This window comes from Montipora foliosa, chromosome 9 (genome assembly GCF_036669935.1).
Source record: "Montipora foliosa isolate CH-2021 chromosome 9, ASM3666993v2, whole genome shotgun sequence".
In the NCBI taxonomy this organism is placed as follows: domain Eukaryota; kingdom Metazoa; phylum Cnidaria; class Anthozoa; order Scleractinia; family Acroporidae; genus Montipora; species Montipora foliosa.
The window spans coordinates 45,178,576-45,198,575 of NC_090877.1; the positions used below are offsets into that span (position 1 = coordinate 45,178,576).

Consider the following 20,000-nt stretch of genomic DNA (forward strand, 5'->3'; position numbering starts at 1 on the left):
TAATGGCCAAAGGACAAAAGTATTTATGATTGTAAAAGTAGCTGTGGATCCACGATGCGATAGCCGAGTGGATCCGCAAACTACTCAGTTGACAATGTTATGACGAAATTCATTGTCAATAACAGGACAGACGCATGAAAAAGTGACATCAATTTGTTTTTTACAATAACAAAAAGGCAGAGGGGTCAAAATTAAGTGAAAACACGAGAAGAACGCGAGACAAAAATGCGGAAACTTTAATTTCATGCAATATCTCCACAATATCGCATAAATTATAAATTTATGTGTCTGTCCGCTTATTGACAATAAAAATTAGCCAATGAGCGCGAGAGAATTTTGCAGTAATTGTAAAAAAAATAATTATGCAAATCAATAAGAAAAAAAAACCACAAAAGATCAAATAAGGGATCACTAAATGAACCTTGAAGTGTAAGTTTTAGGAAAAGCATATCCTTCTAAATTTCAGGCAAAGTGAATCAAAGATTTTACCTCGAATTGTTTTCCTTTTTTTTCTGTAGTAAATAATCAGCGCTTAAATCTATCCATTTTTTTTTTTATTTAATAGAAGAATTAATATCTACTAAGCAGATTAATTTATCTGTTTACTTCACGAGAAATGACCTCTTCCAGGAAATGACGTGCACATGTGTTTCGCTTTCTTCAGCGACCGTTTACCAACGATATAAACATGTCTTCTCTGTTGCCAAAAAGATAATCTGTTGCTCACCTTAATCAGGCCATGATCTTTGCCATCGTTAATGTTTTTCCAGGCGCACTCCTTCCAGTTCTTAAAAGCCTTCACACCTGGAGCTCCACTTGCACCACTCTCTCCTCGCTCTCCTTTTTGGCCGGGAGGGCCATGGACACCGCGTTCTCCTTTTTCGCCATCCTTTCCATTCGCACCAGCAGGACCCACTACCCCACGAGGTCCCTGGGGTCCAGCCTTACCGGGTTGTCCTTGGTCTCCTTTGGCCCCTTCACGACCATCTCTTCCGTCACGGCCTGGTAACCCAGGTGACCCAGGCTTTCCATGCATTCCAGGAATGCCTCCATAGAAAAGGGAAGCAGGCTGTTCGTTTAAAAGAAAAAAAAAAAAAGGAAGAAATAAATTCCCTGATTATTCACAGTTAAGGCTAAATCCAATTTCTAATCATGCAAAACGAGTGACACCTCTTCTTCACACTTACTGACAACCCACTCACCACAGCGTCCCTTTCACCCTCCCCTCCCCGTGGAAAACCTCTTTTGTTTTGAGGTGTTTCGTTAATTTTTATCAATGTATCCCTAATTGAGAAAACAAGTTATTTAGCTTGGTATACTGAACCAGCGGTTTACTTTTTGCTCACCGCATTGTTGGGTTGTTGGCTGCTCTTGTTGTTCGCTGCAGCAAAGTAACTCAGGATCGCAAACACAAGTGAAAACACCAGGGGCAGGGTTGTATTACTTCGAAAATGAACCATTTCGTTTCGCTGGGATCTGTAACGAACACAATAAAGTAACAAAAATTAGTAACTGTTTTCCATGAAATAGGTGAGGACCTTAATAAGTTAAAATTAAATGCGAAGCTTCTGCTTTTCATTTAGATATTTCCACACCCCAGCGCACAGTGTTAATCAACTCAGCTTTTTGTTCCGCTAAACATTAAGGCAAAAAATAATCGGTTGTCTATCAAAACACGGAATAGTTGCACCTGGATTTTTTCCCTTGGTTAGTTATCTCCACCATTTATAATTCCAGAAATTTGCGCTTTTTTTAATTAACCAAGCTACTGGTATAATCTCTTACTTCAGAGACAATGCGATCAAATATTTTTACATAAAAAGAGAAAAATACTGGCGTACATTAGATGAACTTGTTTGACCAAAGTTTTCATCTAAATTAATCTGCCAGAACAATATCTACAGAAATGTTTAGCTTCGTCTTTCTCCCAGCCGAGAAAAAGACGCTAAAAACCTTATTACTTTTACCGCCGTGGAATGAGAAAATGGGGGAGAAGACCATACCTGAATTCGCAAAGGAAACTCGCTTTGTGTTTGTTCAAGTTCCTGCGTAACAATTCCAAAGTCAGGAGTTGATAACAACATTTGTTGGAGAACGAATTTTATAATCTCTTCTGTTGACTTATCTTGTCACTTTTTCAAGTCCGATAAATCATTAGTTGATAGAATATTAATAATTATCCGTTACCATCAACGGAATTGTTTCAGCTGTCAAACAAAATGTTAAATTTCATTCCTGTTTCTTTTGTTTGCATAATATAGCTAAAGAATAATCCCCCTTCCTGTAATCATTTATCTCACTTTACTCACTAACTGCAATAAAGTTACGACTACTTGCTTTCCCCCGTTACTAACAATATAGACCTCGAATTCGGTTAGTACGACTGAAATATGTATTCGATTCTTCATGCATTCTCATCGATTGAGGCATAGTCGCATACTATATGGGTAAAAGTGGGGAAACTGGTATACACGAATAACCTTAGTTTGATTTAACCAATGGCAACTTGATTATTTTAGCTCTCAGAAATTGATAGTATCCTCATCCCGTCCAACTATTAATTTCTTACCTTGAATTTGTTAGCTGAACTTTTAGTGCGAAAAATTGCAAAAATAAACCTACTGAAACGTACTAAGTTTCTCTTACCGAGAGCTAAATTGGCAAATCACTGACCCAGGTCTTCAATAAGTGACTGATATGTCAAAAAGGACTGTATTTCCCCTCCTGCGAATCGTTTAGAAAACATTTCAGGTGGGAATCTCCAATGTTTTTGGCAACGAAAATTCTCGACAGTTTGGTCGCTACTGAACGAATATTTATATCTCAGCGTCTTGTTGAATGCACAGCATACTGAATTTATAAGTACACCCTTGAAGTGCTCGTACTAGATTCGTATGCCTTCACTTTCATTGCTCCGAAAGAGGTTGAAATGTTACAGAGAAATCAATAAATTTAATGACCATATCCGATCAAAAAGGGTGGCATCTAATAAATTACTTCCCATATTGGCCGCTTTACCTCGTCAGTTGCCAAACGAGTCGAGGCATTTAAGTAAAATAGTTTACTTCATAGAAAGTGCGGCGTACGGGGTTTTATGCACGAGTTGTTTGTGTCAAAAACCCGAACGAGCGAGGAACGAGCGAGTGAGGGTTTTTGACACAAACAACGAGTGAATAAAACCCCGTACAAAGCACTTTCTATGTCGTAAACTCTTTATTACACATAACATGAGAATTTTCATTAAAATAGTTTTCTGAACGCGAATTAGAAACAAAAACTCACTAACAATAGAACCAAATGCAAATTTAATTTAATTCAATAACAAAGTACGATTTGCACGATTTGCACGATTTGCACGAGATGCACGAGTGATTGGCATGGAAACGCCTTTACGCTATCGCTGATTGGTTATACTTTCACATGTGAAATAGCTGTACGCCATTCTGATTGGCTGTATAGGTCTTTTTCACATGTGAAAATAAAGCGTATAGATTTGTACAAATGAGCTTTATGGAATAAAATTCTCATGTTATGTGTAATAAAACGAGATACCAAATTAGCGGTCATTAACTAGTGCTACTGAGAACTTGTGATCACTCACCGTCTATCTGTTTCTCATACTCTTGTTTTTGGACAGTCTAATCCGCGTCCTCCGTCCTGGACAGAGCTACATTCTTTTCAAATTTGTAAATTCCATGGTCGCTTTGTAATCTTCACACATTTTTTTCCGAATTTAATTTATATCACCTTTCATTTCGCTTTCACCCATTGAAGGCTGTAGGTCCTGGCAGTCGAATTTTAACCAGAGAACGTTTTATTATCATGTTTAATTAAGTTTGCTTTTAACAAAAAACCGACTTGTCGATAAGGTTGGACTGTTTAAAGAGTATTCGACAATGCCGGATTAGTGTCGCTGTATAAGTTTTGAAATAAGAAATTTTCATATATTCACGGTCATCTAAGGTACCGTTGGAATTGTTTGTTCTTCAAGTGCCAAACGAGGTACACGTTCTTTTCTTATGTTGCTTTAACACTACTTTAATACGAGTTAAGAGGAAATTTATCTCATTTTATTGTTTAATTTAATATCTTTGGTATAACTGAAGCGCTCTGGAAAAATCGGTGACACCAGTTTTCTCTGACATTAATGTCGTGAACATTTGACGATACTGTAATGGTTGAGAGCACGGTTTGAGAACAGATCAGTCGAAAATTTTTAGCGAGACGCAGGAAAGAAAAGCCTGAGGATGCTGATAATGATACGAAAAATCTATGACTCAGATAGGGGTTGTTTAGCAGTTGAAAATCAGGGAAATTAATAAACAGCGAAACTCCCACCACAATTATTTTTTCTGTAATTGAACGTAGGGCATTCACGAGTTGCCAAAGGGAGATGAAGACTTACACACAAAATGTTCAGTGACCGAGCCATTGGAGGAACACTCACCCCTTCCATGGCCCGGATTTTTCGTCGCAGTTTTTTAGTAATTCTTATGGGAAAACTGAACTTGGGATAAACTTGAATATTGAAATCTTTGCTCTTGAGATTTGCTCATGATAGCACAACTCGAACGCTTTTCTTGTTTTGCGCTGTTTTGTGAATGCATTAATGATAACTGATCAGGAGATCTAGAACGTTCTTCTCACATCATGTTTTTTATGTTGGTCCCTTTTGCGATAGACAACACATAAAATACAAGTGGTAAAAATGAAGTAAAGTCAAAGCTATAAACACTTTCCTTCCCATTTTACTATCAATTCGGATTCAGAGCAGCTGATGATGTAATTATTAAATACGACCCTTGTGTTATAGACAGAGCGCTCACATTCCCCCAGTATACGTATGTCTTGAGTACTATTTTTGTGTGCGTTGAGTTTCAAGTTTCAGTCGTCTACTCATGATTGCATGAGGTTGTTCTTCCGCTTAAAAATAATTCTGAGTTCATACGATCCGCTTTGATTTGATCCACAGTCTCCCTATTTTGCATAAGTGACTTGTGCTCAGTTTCTACAATGAACCGATTATTACCATAATTATTGTTTAGTACGCAAAGAAGGAATCAAGTTAAATCTTCTCATCCCATCTGAAGACTTTTTCGGAACAAAATCATTTTTTCAAATCAGAACGTCTATTTTAATTAATGAATGACATGGATATATTTTTATTTTCTACCGACTTTTAGCTTCGACGATTCTTGTATACTTTTTGAGAAAGTACTTCCTTTGTCGTGGAAAATTTCGCATTTTTTTACCGCGCACTACTTTCTATTGCCTTCTCGATTTGTTTTGTTGAGAGAGAGAGGACAAAATTAACTATTTTTAAAGTAAAATAAAGTTCCGGTTGTATTTTATCAGCACAAATCTCTTTCCCCTCAAATATTAATTTTGTTTATTCTCTTGAAATCTGACTATCGAAAACTGTGCTAGTTACACTGGCGTCAAAAATATCATAAAAAGAGCCACACTTGTCTTTGGAGAGGCAGGAGGTGATTCAAAGTTTGCATTAAGTACGCTAGTATGCTTACAATAACGTCATTGCGATTTTCAAAATGAATCAGTGTTTCCGTCGAAAATTTGAAATTGAGATGATTTACGATAAGAAATTCTCGCAGGATAAAGTTTCCGAGATTTGAGAAGACACTCAAGGATTTGTCGGTCATAGAAATGAAATGTGGCAGCAGAGTGGATTTGTTAATTTTATGGTGTGTTGATAAACCTTCCTACCGCGATAAACTGAGCCGATAACCAACTGTGACTCGATCTTCCGAAAACGAATTATACGGGTATTTGCATAGTTTTATACTCTCTGTAATGCTAGGATCAAGCCCTTTGATTCGATTATTAGAAATCGCTTATATTGATCTGCGTTTTCACCTTGCGGCTCTTTCCAAGGATTGGCGTGATCTTGTCTCTCGGGTTGCAATTTGGTTTGTGGCCGGTCAATAGACCTTTTCGGCTTGTACATTTTGTTTTCCCATTTCAGACCACGTGATGTTCTCGAGGGAATGTTTCTTTTGTTTTTTCATAAGTTATGCATACATATGCACGTGCATAAGACGACATTTGAAAGACACTGTTCCCTAGAGTAACATCATGTGGTCTGAAATGGGAAAACAAAACGTACAAGCTGAAAAGGTCTATTGCTTGAGTTTCATTGCTCGCCTGTTGATTTTACAGGTTTTGTGCATCGATTATCTTTCTTTACTGATGAATTAAGTAAATGACATATGTCTTTGGCAGAAAAGCGGTTTTTGTTGAATACATTTATCTCATGTTGCTACGTGCGTATATGTGTTTACTTTGTAGTGATTTGGAAATTTAATTTTAAGGCAGAACGTAAAGCGAATTAACAACCCATTATCCGTCAGTCAAAAGTTCGGAAAAATATTTACTCTCAAAAACGGTTAGGCTATGTAAAGCATTGTGTTGTATGTTTGTCACTCAAATGTGGATAATTGCACAGTGAACCACTGGAACGCAAGACTTTTTTCTTCTTGTTCTTAATTTCTCTTACGACACCGTGACAAGGTCTATGTTGGGGGGAAGCCGTACAAAATTCTACAGCCTTGCCCTTGTATTAAAAAAAATGTCCACAGCTAAACTGACCGAGGACAAATGCTTTTTTAATTGAGGAAATGTGAGAAAATTAATTGCAAAGCAGACTGCTTCAAACGATGGTAAATCGAAAGGGAAAAGCCCCGAAATACCCGCATTAAAATATGAGTGGACAAACTAAGCCCCCATGTGAGTCTGAGATGGAACCCGAGTCACAGTGGTCGAGAACGAATTCTCTCATCAAAGCACCAACCCTGCACTCCCGTAACAATTGAAAAAAAAAAAGTAAACATAAACACGAACCTGACTGAACTACATCTCCCAAATCTATTAGACACGAGACAACTTCCACTGATACCAAACTGAGATGCGAAGCTTCATCGCCGACTTCAGATATCTCTTCCATTCCTTTTGTTCTTTGTCGTTGTACATCGTCTACTTCTTGCATAATTCTAGCGAAGGCAATCGATGGAGATTTCGTAATAAACAATGAATATTTGGGTCTTTGAATCGTAACGTTTTAAGCCATAGTCAACCTGGTTGAAAATGTCCCTTAACTTGTCAATGATGAATATTTCGTTTTCCATTTGAAGACGCATTCGCGTTTTGCACCTTCAGTTCTTTTCTTGATCCTATTTCCAGCCAGGGAAACCTTCAAAATTTGCACCCAAGGCCTCCAAAAAGGGCACAAAAACGAGAAAACTAAAGAACTTCAATTGGAACTAAAAATTATTCATAACTGAACACGAGCAGGTTAGAATTTCGTGCCTCTGGATACGTCGAAGGACCATTTATACTCGTTTTAGAGTGATAAAGACTGTATGAATAGCAGTTTTGTAGGTGTCTCCTTTTCAGTTAACTTTCATTAAAAAAAGCGCTAAGATGTTTCAATCAGAAAGACGTATAGTTTTTTCGAGCGTGTCGCAATCGGATTTTAACATTTTAAGATGTCCAACATGAATATTATTCATTCTCATTTGTGAGCAAACGTATTTCCGCCTGCCAAAACCAAGAATGTGAAATACTCTTCGTTGTTTTCTATTTTAGACGTATAGTGGTAACGAAAAGACGGAGAAACCCGCGACGGAAAATTTTACGAGCGGCGAAGAGTACTTATCACAATTCTTCTCGCGGCATGGCGACACACTCGCACGCGTGCAATTCCCGCCAATATTGCTGTACTCTCTCGTCAATGCTGCCCATCCACCGAGGATAATCCACAAAGAAAGCGCGCAAACTCAGTGTGGAATTAGCTTTTTTAAATACAAGCCAACATTTCATTGTGACACTTGAATTTTGTTTTGCAGTTGACAAGTAAACGTAAAATTGCGAAAAGCTATTAATTCATACAACTTTGTTTTGACTCAGACGTAACAATTTATGCAATGATGACGTATTACTTGCTAGGGTCTTAAGTCCTAAAAAGAGAATATGGAGTCATGAAAAAAGTCAAAAGCCTACAACTCTCATTCTTCGTCCATGGTAACTTAAGATAAAATCACTTTTTCCTCACAAAGACCACTTGTGTGAATCGCTCTCAAATGTCAAAAGTCATATAGAAAGCAAGCTTCTGGGACTGAGACTATTTCTACATTGCAAAGACTAAACGAGGATTACATGACAGAAAAACTGAACACTTTAACACAAGCGGTGAAAGATCACCATTCAACTATCGCCGACCATATCACAACGACTGGACACAACATCAAATGGCACAATTTTGATATTGCATCGGGAAAAACATGTTATCGTTGTAAAATAAAAGAGACATTGTATGTCCAGGAGCTAAAACCCTCTATGAATTCAAACGTTAGCAGTGAGAAGTTGTTACTATATTAGTAACAATCAACAAGTGTCAATGCTTTCTTGCTATTTTAAGATCGTTTTTAATACAGTACCTAGATCTGTGGGATATTTCATGTAACTTACATGATGAAAGATATTTGGGATAGTTGACATGAAGGGTAAATGGAGAGTGTGGGCACTGAGTGGAAGTGATGGCTTCATAGTTTTAAACTGTAGCAAGTGCGTGTTGTCCTAAGTAGCGTGTGTATGTATATATGGAAAGAACTCAAGTGCGGCCATCGCTACTGTGTGCATGTCATGGATGAAGAACCTTCGCGGATCCACAGCATCAGGAACTTCTTATGCAACACCCAAGGACAGAGAAAAATCTCTGACCCGGGTGAGAATCGAACCCACGACCTCCGGATTAGATCACCGTTGCTCTACCGACTGAGCTACAAGACCAGACGGGAGCAGGCCGTGGGAGTTTGACGGCAAATCGGCTCGGCCCAAGCGAAGGTTCTTCATCCATCACGTGCACACAGTAGCGATGGCCTCACTTGAGTTCTTTCCATATATACCTTCTTGCTTTACTAATCATATAATGGGGTGTTCTCGTGAAGCCAAAAGTCGACTAAGTATTTATTTCGGATTTCATCTGATTCAGCTGCAGTTGCAGATTTGTTGGTATCATACAAAAGACAAATCTTTTTGGCTTCGCTTACGTTGCACAAACACTATCGATTCCTTGCTTCTGAAGCACTGAAACGACACTAAACCAAGGCTGTTTCAGTCGAGAAAAAGACGATTCTTTAATTAACTGAGGTGTGATAGAGCTGCTTAGGAGCAATCAGTCAAAGACAAGAAATACAAAACGTCATACCTGAGACTACCTTTGAGTTGTTTTGTTTCCTTAATTTGCGTACCCTCTTAATATAACAAGTCACTGCGGAAGATCCGGCGCTGATGAACAACTCAGAAGAGTGAGTTGGGTTCAGCCTTTACTAGCATTAAAATAGATTAGTATGACTGAAGTCCTATGGACTTCGATCAAGAAACATTCCTTGAGTATTAATCGAGTTCACGCCCTTGAGACCAAAGTTCCACTGCCGACAAACAACTCATAAAAGTCATTTAGGTTCAGTGAGTCATATAGCATAAACTGAAATAAATCAGTATGAAGGAATCAGTATGGACTTTGGACAAGAAAAATTCATAACAAATTCACACCCTTGACACGGAAGTAGATGTACCATAAAAAACAAAGGGAAAAACCAAACCACCCCTACTGTAATCTGTAGGCACGTATTTTTAACAACGATATACCACGGGTCGTGCTAAATGAATTTTTGTGTTTCGCGTTGGAATAGATTTACACAAAAAGAACTCGTTTTTTGGCAAATTAAAAGTATATAGTGGGCAATATGTGTCATTTTAAACTCCAAGCTCCATGGACAAATAGAAGCTGTAAATGAAGATATTTAATCAACAATATTTGTAATAAGCTTTAAAATACAAAGCAATGTATGGCGTTCTATTCCAAATTGAAAGTTAATCATCTCTGAAAAATGCATGGTTACCCCCAATTTTCTTTTTGGATACCAAGAGTACTTGCTAAGTTCTGCTTTCTCCGCATAGTTTGAACCGCGCAAAAATATCCCTGTATTAATAAACACCACCCATAGGAAATCCGAGAGTCTCGGGATGCGCAGAACGTATGCGCAATAACAATAGCAGGCACCTTCCTAATTTGATTGCATATCTTCGGAAACTGAACAAGGGAAAGATCATAAACGATACCGCGTACTAGCATATATATCTTACTCCATGTGGCTCTACTCATGGTGTACTCCACGGCTTTCCCGAGGTTTACAAGCAGGGTTGCCCTTTTCGTCTCATCGTCTCGTCAGTTAACACGTACCAGTAATGTTATCGCTACGCAGCTTAAATGTTGTATTAGTAATTATTTCATTTTTTTAATATTCCCCATAACATCAATTCGTTTTTTCCCGTATAAGGACAGATTAGCTCGATCTCTTATGTCCAAAGTTCTCTATAAAGCTAGTTGCTGGGATTATAATAAATTTTACATTGGTAAAACAGGGCGTAGACTACATGACCGGAAATCTGAACACTTCAAGGCGTTGCTAGGTAACAGCAAGGAGCTTAAGCAACAACAACAGCAACGGCAACGAGAACGTGATCTCAAAATATAAATTCGCGTTATTTTAATCGCTTTGTAACTATTTGTAGCAAGGGTGTGGTAGTTCCTCAAAAACGAAAATTTATCGCTAAGTGCTGACGTTCTTGATAAAACCTGAAATTTGGTTATTTCACGTTTTTGTTTTGCAGACAACGGCAAAGAAATGGACAAAAGGGAAAAAATGCACGTGCAGGGCGTGCAAAGCTATTGTTTTTGCCCACTAAATATGCAAATTTGTGACGTTCTCGTTGCCGTCGCCGTTGTCGTTGCTTAAGCTACTTAATTGCTGATTACGTAATCTCAACTAGTCACAACTTAAAATGGGACCACTTTGGAATTCTAGCCACCGAGAGGTACCATAAAAGAAATTCTTTTTATTCGTGATCTTCAGGCATCCTTAAAAGAATACATCATCAGCGAAAAGCTGTATCTTTATTAATAATAATCTTTAAGTTTTACATGTGTATTAGGTATATGCATTTACAGTGTATATATTTCCTCTTTTGTTTTCATTGTTTCTTGTATATCTTGTAAAGTATTAAATTACCTCCTTTTGTTACTATCAATATTACTTCATAAGCTACTCAAGTTACGTACTGTTATATATTTTTAAAAAAATTCGCGGACGGTTACTTCTGAAGATGTATGTTGAGATGATTCGAAACGTTAAGTCAATAAAAAACTTTTCAGTAATGCGCTTGTTTAGCCTCATGTTTGTCACCGCAGTTTGCGTTATTTCCAATCAAGCTAATTACTCTTGGGACTGTATCATGCTTTAGTGACCTGGATAACCATTGTTTTAATTCAATAACCCCCAGAAATAAACTGTATTATGGGATTTGCGAAAATAGCGAATTATCATTAATTTGGAAGATTGAAAGCTGGATATGGATTGTGAGGAAAATATGATTTACTTTTTAAATATGGACATACACGTAGGACCTGGAACTTGGAAATGTTGATTGACCCGTCACCTAACCACTCGACCACCACACCGCTAGCAATATTTTCAACACTATTTGATAATGCTGTATTATCACTCGGCAACAAACAATATTAACACTGCAAAATGTCTGTTACCAAATTTCACGAGAAAGCTAAACATTTTAAAATCAAGGCTTGCGCGTACGCCTTATTAATCTAGCTTAGGCCTAATTACCCTTTAGCAATGATATTTAATGGGAGACTTAAGAAATTTATCGCCCAGAGGAAATAAATGGATTTATGCCGAGTGTGACATGCTTAGTTAGTTATTTCCCATGTTGCAGTTTGGGCATTCCTGACATCCGGGATTTTCTCTAGATCATAAACCATTTGTGCAAGCTAGGCGGAAGCTGATTCAACAGAGTCAAATCAATTTTCCCTCCCCACCCTTCCTATTTTTACTTTCTTGTGGGTGGCGTGTGTCCCCTCACCTTTGCTGGGATCGTGTCTTCTATATTTGGGTATTTCCTAGGTCACCATGCTGATTTTCAATAAACGGCCTAGCCCATCAGGGCTTGGCCAAATATCTCAAACATATGTGGTATCATTTGTGTCCCACCAAACGGAGCTCGCCCAGAGAAATGCTTTGCCAGCAATATCCATCAGACTGTATGGAACATGAAGCGTGAATAAAAACATTTTTTTAAAGAGCGCAATGTCTTGATCTTCAGTGGTAAAGCGGAAAGAAGAAGTTCCCATAGAGTTGAAAATCCGGGTTCCAATCCAATCCACTGATATGATTTTATTTTCCTTCTTTTCTCTGCTACCACAAGTCCTGGGGTATAGTTTCCTAAATGGACGATAATGGTAAATTCAAAGCAAATTACGAATTAACGATAATTGTTAATTTGGAGAAGAGATGGCGTTGTTTTCGTGCGGTTAATTTTTGGATCCATTCCCTGCGCGGTCAGAAAACTGCCTGCAGTTTGTCCACGATGAAGCCAGGATAGAGAATGTGTTCGATACCGGCTTGACTTCACAACCTACTTTCATCGCAATTCTCAATGAGCGATCCCTTTGAAATAATTGTTTAACAATTAAGTGAAGTACGATCATCCGAGTGGATGTCGTCCTGAGAGGAACTGTTTTAGTCATTGTCACCCTAAACTAAGGACTACACTCACCCGAACGATCGTACTTCACCTAATTATGATATAACTCCTGGGTTTAAACCCATTACGAAAGAATAGTTTGTCAACTCCGTATCAAACCGGCCCTTTCCCGAAGTTCAACAGCTGCTTTTTCCAACTTCTAAGGCTCTATAAAAATCGACTTCCAAGGAAACAATTTATAAATCAAATATGTTTTGGACAGTTCTTTAGAATGACAGTCGCCAAAAGTTTCTCGTCATTGTTATCATACAGTTTTCTGCGCCACGGAATTTCAATTCCCGTTCATCATTAAAGAAAGTGCCTTGAACCATTTCTGTACTAGAAGGAGGGTAAAGGCAAACTATGGGTGTGTTATATATTAGCGGTCAACTTAAAATCAACTCAATTTTTATTAATAACTGACTAACGGCTGCCATTAGTTAAAGGGGAAACTCCACTGAAACACAAACTTTAAGATAAACTTAACACCACACAACGTAATTATTCAGTTACAATCAAAATTGTTTGAACTTTTTTCAATGAAAGCGCTTGTATCCGAAATAAATAAATAGATAAATTACCATTCTACGCCAATCGATCACTGAACATTTTGTGTGCAACTCCTCTCTGTTTGACAACTCGTGAACTCCTTCATGTTCAATGACAGAAAATCATGGTAATAGAATCAACGCTTGCTGGTAATATTTTCCTGTATTCACGACCGCTAAACCTCAATTTTGAGTCGTTGGTTTTTTCCTTGATAATCCTTAAGATTTTCCGCTGTCCTCAAATGAGCTCTCCGGCCCATCCGGCAAAGATCATTCAGTGCTCACAACAAAGTGAGACAACACAAATTCAAGGAGAACTTAATTTGGCAAAAGTACAGATGGTGGCGACTTGTAGCATTTTAAAGTCCAAGCTTGATGGAAATAGACGCTCTAAATTCTGATTATAGAGTCCGATAACATTTAATTTGATCAATTTATCATGGCACATTTCACTATCACTTTTACTCTATCTTCTTCCCAATCATTTTATTGCTTTAAAACCTTTCCCCCCAAAAAATGTTGTCATCATGGAGGATCGAAACGGTTTCTGCAATTAGCAGCGGGTGCACAACGTTAAAAGATTAAATCCTATCAGAAAGGCAACGTCACAGGTCAATATCTGTACATTAAACTATCGCAGGGTAATTAAGGGTGTCTTCAAGGCCTTGGCTGTTGCCATGGCAACTGTAGGCACTGCATTAAGATCCTTTAAAACTCACTTTTCAATAAATATCTCTAAAACCAATTTGATTACAGCGCAATTTTTTTTTTCAAATTCATTAGCGTAATAAGTAATATATGGAAAAAAATATCTGGTGCAACTTAGGTTACTTATTGAAAAGATGTAAGAAAAATTTTAAGATAAGAGTTCCACCGGATAATTTTCTTTGAAATTTCTTTTGAGAATGCGAAATGACGAATCTTGATTGTATATAAAAAATCAGGGAACGTCACCTACTTTCCGGTTTTCGCAATTTTAGCTAAAAGGAAAGGAAAGGAACTTTATTTCACTGCCTAGTCGTTCTAGCGCTGGACCACTAATTGAAGGTACTGTAAACTGAAATTGACAATAAACGCAAATCAAGTCAAATGTTGGTTTTTGAGGCAAGGGGAAAACCGGATTATCCGGAGACAAACATCTCGGCGCAGAGTATAGTGAACCAACAAACTCAACCCACATATGACGCCGAGGCTAGGAGTCGAACCCGGGTCTCATTTGTGCGAGACAATAGACCTTTTCGGCTTGTACATTTTGTTTTCCCAATACAGATCATGTGATAATACTCAGGAGGCTTGGTCCTTTGTTGTGTTCATTAAAAAGAGTGCATGCAGGCATATTCATGCTTGCATGCCCTCATTTTAATGAACAAAACAAAAGACCAAACCTCCTGAGTATTATCACATGATCTGTATTGGGAAAACAAAATGTACAAGCCGAAAAGGTCTATTGCTCTCACCACCGCGCCATCCCTGCACTCCACATAGCGAGCCTTTTTTTCGCGCGGGTAATTTGCTTGCGTGTTTCTTGGAATCCATTGCCCGCTCGGTCAGAAAACGCTTTGAAGTGGATAACTGCCTATGCTTTGTCCAACCCAGGATCTAGAATATGTCTGCAGTGCGGGTCATGATAGATAAAAGGAAGAAGTGATCCTCCAACTTATCACAATAATTTAAGCAATTGTCTCTTATAGACGAATGAGACACTATATATTCATTTCATTTGTCTCCTATAAATACCTGAAAAATCTAGGTGGCTTTAACGGGATCCCGTTATTTACCGTTCTTGAGTAGGGCCCTCAGCCCTCAGGCCTCGGACCGTACTCGAGACCTCGAGCAAGGTTTTTTTTTCCATACGGACGGACCTCCATTCCGTTAAATAACGTATATGTCATCCCAGACGCGGCTGATGTTGAAGTTGAGGAGATGAGCAAGGGGACATTTCGTGACGCTTGCATGCTACAATCGTCGTGCATCATCTAGACATATCTTAAAGTTTCTTGTTGTTGATATCGGTTTTCCATGCCACAGTCTGAATTCCGGATCTTCAATTCCTCTTCATTATTAAAAAGTGACATAAATCATTTCTGGACTGGGAGGAGGGAAAACGCAAACTATGGGTGTGCTAGTGGTCAACTTTGAATCAATTCAATATTTCTGTTTTTAACCGATAGCGCAGAGAAATTCCTGGTACGTTTGCTAACAAAGAACTGAAAGGCTGACAAATTAATAACCGAAACATTCAGCTGAGAATGGAATTTTTGGGTTGCCAAGTTTATTAACATTTCGTGTTCAGCTATAGTGTTAAACAAGCTCCGCATTAATCGCTTTGCCAGTCATCTCACTACCTGCCAGTTTTTGTGATTCCTTCAATTTTATCCTCGTGCAACAAATATAATGGAGGTGAAAGGTCGATTTTACTACACCAAGAGAGGATGAGGTAAGAAAATATATCTGCCTTATATGGCATCTTTCAATGACAACTTTTCAAGCGATCTACTTTTAGCGTGTGGTCATACCGAGCGGCTATTTTTAGAAAAAAAAAAAAAACAGCTGATTTGTCAATTCTAATGACGTTGTGAAACTTAAAGGCTGGTTTTCACTAGCGACGGAGTCGGAGTTTAAGCTCGACGGAATCGTTTCTTCCGACTCCGCTTATGACTCCGTCGCTTATGGTCCAGTGAAAACTAGATTGTTGGAGTCGGAAGCAGAAGTGGAAGAACCAACCAATCACAATGATTGGAATCGAGCATCGTGATTGGCTTATTCTTCCGCTTCTGCTTACAACTCCGACAATGCAGTTTCACTGGATCGTAAGCGGTGAGGTAATCAGCGGAATCGGTATTCTGCTTCCGACTCCGACATTTTGATTTTCACTAGATCGTATCGCTCTGCGCTTCTGATTACGACTCCGACTCTGACTCCGTCGCTAGTGAAAACCAGCCTTAAGACTTAACGGTTTTGCTGTTCTGCATGAAGTGACAAAAATGGCCTTTGTGGTAGATATCACATTTTTTGACGAATCTCCAAACTTTGACTTTGAGAAAAGTGGGAAAAGCTCTCCTGGCTACACATTGTGAAAAAATTAATATGAAGTTAGAAAAACATAGACAGAAAGTCAAGAGAACAAGAATCATACTCAGAGGAAACTTTAATTTGTAATCCGGCTTTTTATTGAGCAGAATTTTATTCCAATCAAAAGCAGCCCCAATATACGAAAGTGGCCGTTATCCACGATGATATTAATGTATACTTATTTAACTATACATTATTATCAATATACGCGGCCAAATAGAAAATCGGCCTCTTCAAAACACACGCTCAGCGGGCCGCAAAAGACTGACAGCGGGCTGCTAATGCATTATCAGCCCTACAGCTGATTGGTTCTTGCTTCAACTTTGTGATATGCCTATTATTGATAGACGATTTTACGCATTTTTTCGGTAATTTTAAATACGTTCACTGGACTGAGTTGATTCTTTAATAGCTTTTTCAATCAACACTTACATGATGATTTGAAGTGACTTTGAATTCGTTATTCACTTAACTTGTATTATTAAAACTCGCATTCTTGATATCATTTGGCCTTGTTTATTAATAATAATGATAATGAAATGACTTTTTTCGGGAATATTGTTTATTCGCGCCGAGCGCGAAGCGCGAGGGCCGCAAATGACACTACGCGGGCGCAAATAAACAAAGTCATGTTATTCCCTTATTTAAATGATTTATGTCCCTTTAAGGAGCTTTTGCCGGACTGAAGCTTTTATGTTGATATCTAAGCTTGAGGTTTAGAAACTTCCTCTACAAAGATCCGGGACACTGCATTAAAACCTGTGTTGGCATTAGCATTTCCATAGCTAGGACAATTGCCGACCCAGAATCCCACGCGCACCTTTCCCTTGTGAATGTTGTTGCAGTGCCCTTCAATATGGCGGACGCGATGAGGATTTTGACCCCCCAAGGCTAAGTACACAATACCATCAATAGGAAGGGGAGCCGAGCATTCAGCACCGTTGAAAGTGAAGTACCAGCGTCTACAGCAATTCGTGCAGCTTGTAACTCGAAGAGTACCAGTCCAGGCCACATGAAGAGCTGTATCAGAGAAGTTCTTGGTGAACACGCAATCCTGGGTAATAAAAATCGTCTTATATTAAATATATGAGCGGCAATAAAAGCAGAGATAATTTCAGCTACCAGAAGTCGGTAATAAATCACTATTCTTTTATTTCTATTATCATTTCATTATGATTATTAGTTGCGCTAATATAGTTATGCAAAGCATTTGGAAAAAATGAAATTCCAGAAAAGATAAAAATAAGGGATCACTAAACAAACTCTGAAGTATAAATTTTAGCCACAACAAATCCCTCTAAATTTCAAGAAAGGTCGGAATCAAAGATTTTGCCACGAATAGTTTTCCTTTTCTCTCTTTGGCAAATACTCAATTCTTTGAACTATCGAACATTATTTATTCAAATGAAGAAATTTAATTCTCCTAAGCAGATTAACACATCTGTTTACTTCACGAGAACTGTCCTCTTCCAGGAAATGACGTGCGCATGTGTTTTGCACATTAAAACTGAACTTCCTTGAGCGACGGTTTACCAACAATATAGACTTGTCTTCCCTGCTATCAAAAAAACAACTTGATTCTAATCATAATCAGGTCATTATCTTTGTTATCATTCACGTTCCATGCGCATTCCAGCCAGTTCTTATATGACGTTGGTATGACGTCAATACTTTTAAGGCCTAATGTCACTCTTAAGAGTTTATTACCTTTGGAGCGAAATGTTATTAGATTTAGGACTTCGTTACAAAGAAAGAGAGTAGTGCTTGAATGCGAAGGGCAAACACTAGAAGCTAAATATATTGAACAAGAGCCGATACAACGTAGATTTGATTTTAGTGGTGTACTTTATATTTCGGGTGGCTAAACCAACCTTCTTCAGGTACAATGAGATTTTACATTGAATTGCTTCTTTGTACATATAATTATATAGTAAATGGATGTTGACGTAATACTGGAAGAATATGATAAAGTATGGTAGTTACAACAAATTTGAATTCAAATACTAAGAGTAACGGAAAAATAACGAAATTGACTGTAAATAATAAACTGAAATTTAATACGTTTCTTCTTGGATATTAAGACCGTTGGGATCAATTATCCTGCGTTTTGAAATTAAGAAAAGCTTCCCTGGCCTTACGGATCGAGTCTCTGTTGGAAAATATTTTTTCGATAGGAATTAATTGCATGTCCTTAGAAATGTTGTCGAGAGAGGAGAGGAAATGTTCTGCGACTGTAGTAGTTTTGGATTTGGTATTAGCGTTATCTACAGTGCGGCGGTGTTGAAAACGGTCTTTTAAACGTCGTTAAGTTTTTCCTATGTACTGTAGATGGCATCTGTTACATTGAATCATATACATAAACAGAATGTATACTGACGACCTCATTGACGAGAAGACAAAACAATACCTAATACAACCTAACGTAAAACCAGGACGTTTTTACATCCTTCCCAAAGTACACAAGCCCGGTAACCCAGTAAGCCCCACTGTTTCATCCAATAGTCATCCCACTGAACACATATCCCATTTTGTTGACCACCATCTTCAACCTCTTGTCCACAAGCTACCATCTTATGTTAAAGACACTTATGATTTTCTCAATAAACTCCTTACCATTGGCAAATTACCCTCTAATTCATGATTAGTAACATTTGACGTCTCATCTTTATACACCAATATTCCACATAATGAAGGTACGGAATGCTTGTGATATTTTTTTACGCACTGATCCTCACAACACCATCATCCCTACTGGCACTATTTGCGACCTCATCCGCGTAATTCTCACCATGAATAATTTCACTTTCACCTCTTTTCCCTACTTTCCCAACCGCGAGAAAACCGCGGTAAATCTGCCATCGCCAAAAAAATGTTATTTTTCTCAAAAAATGTTTAAAGTTAGGGGGAACAAATACATCATTTTAAAGCTAAGAAAATAAGCTTTCCAACAGCATATAACTTATTTACAGACAACTGAAATCTTTTGTAAAAGCGAAAGTTGAACGAAAAAATTTAACAAAAATAACACAAAAATATATTTTCCAGGCAAAATTTGCTCATTTTAGCGTTGATTAAGAATTTTTGGATGCAAAACTAAAATTTTCTTCAATTTGACCGAAAACTGATGAGGCACGAATATTTTTGGATTTTTTGGAATAATCGGATTAGCGATCAATGCGTAATGTGATAAGGTGATGACAGTGTCAAATTTGCGACCCGTTGCTAACGGCAACGGAAGCGATCGCATTAAGATAACTGACCTCTGTTTGCCAAAAAAACACCCAAATAACCGATTTTTCGACGGAAAATTCATCCCAGAGGATGAAACTATTTACTGGACATGTAATAAAGGTAAATATGTGCGAGCGAAAGCGAAAACAAGCGAATATTTTGAGGGAAAACGCAATTCTGTGAGATCAAAGGACATGTGCACAAGACACGCAGTTGTATCGCTAAGTAAATAATCTTACCTTTTCACCGATTTTAACGCTTGAAATCCCATCCAATGAACCAGAAATCCTTTTCTTAATCTATTCCGAAGCCTTTAGAGTAATTTTTTGGCTGAAAAACTTTAGAAAAACCGCTTCGCGAGAGCTCCGCGATCGATTGAAAATTTGGTCATTGCATCTGCTCAAATTGCCTTAATTAGAATGGACGTCATGTAGGCGCAATGAAAGCTAGAAAGCCGAGATTTTCGGGAGAAACTGGGGCTATATCTCCCCAGTAAACACGCCAAATTTCAACGCGATCGATGAAAAAGAC

General features: G+C 38.1%; 2 protein-coding genes across 2 annotated transcripts in view; both read right to left on the reverse strand.

The window, feature by feature from the left end:
• LOC137969976 (collagen triple helix repeat-containing protein 1-like) overlaps positions 1-7,173 on the reverse strand; it is a 14,124-nt gene extending 6,951 nt beyond the window's left edge. The window contains exons 1-3 of the mRNA XM_068816406.1: positions 6,859-7,173; positions 1,347-1,476; positions 728-1,069 (exon numbers count right to left, since the gene is read on the reverse strand). Of these exons, the coding sequence (XP_068672507.1) occupies positions 728-1,069; positions 1,347-1,460 (456 nt within the window). The 5' untranslated portion in view covers positions 1,461-1,476; positions 6,859-7,173. The remainder of the gene's footprint in view (positions 1-727; positions 1,070-1,346; positions 1,477-6,858) is intronic.
• Positions 7,174-16,212: 9,039 nt separating this feature from the next.
• LOC137971872 (collagen triple helix repeat-containing protein 1-like) overlaps positions 16,213-20,000 on the reverse strand; it is a 19,197-nt gene continuing 15,409 nt past the window's right edge. Inside the window, exon 4 of the mRNA XM_068818618.1 lies at positions 16,213-17,292. Coding sequence (XP_068674719.1) covers positions 16,942-17,292 — 351 coding nt within the window. The 3' untranslated portion in view covers positions 16,213-16,941. The remainder of the gene's footprint in view (positions 17,293-20,000) is intronic.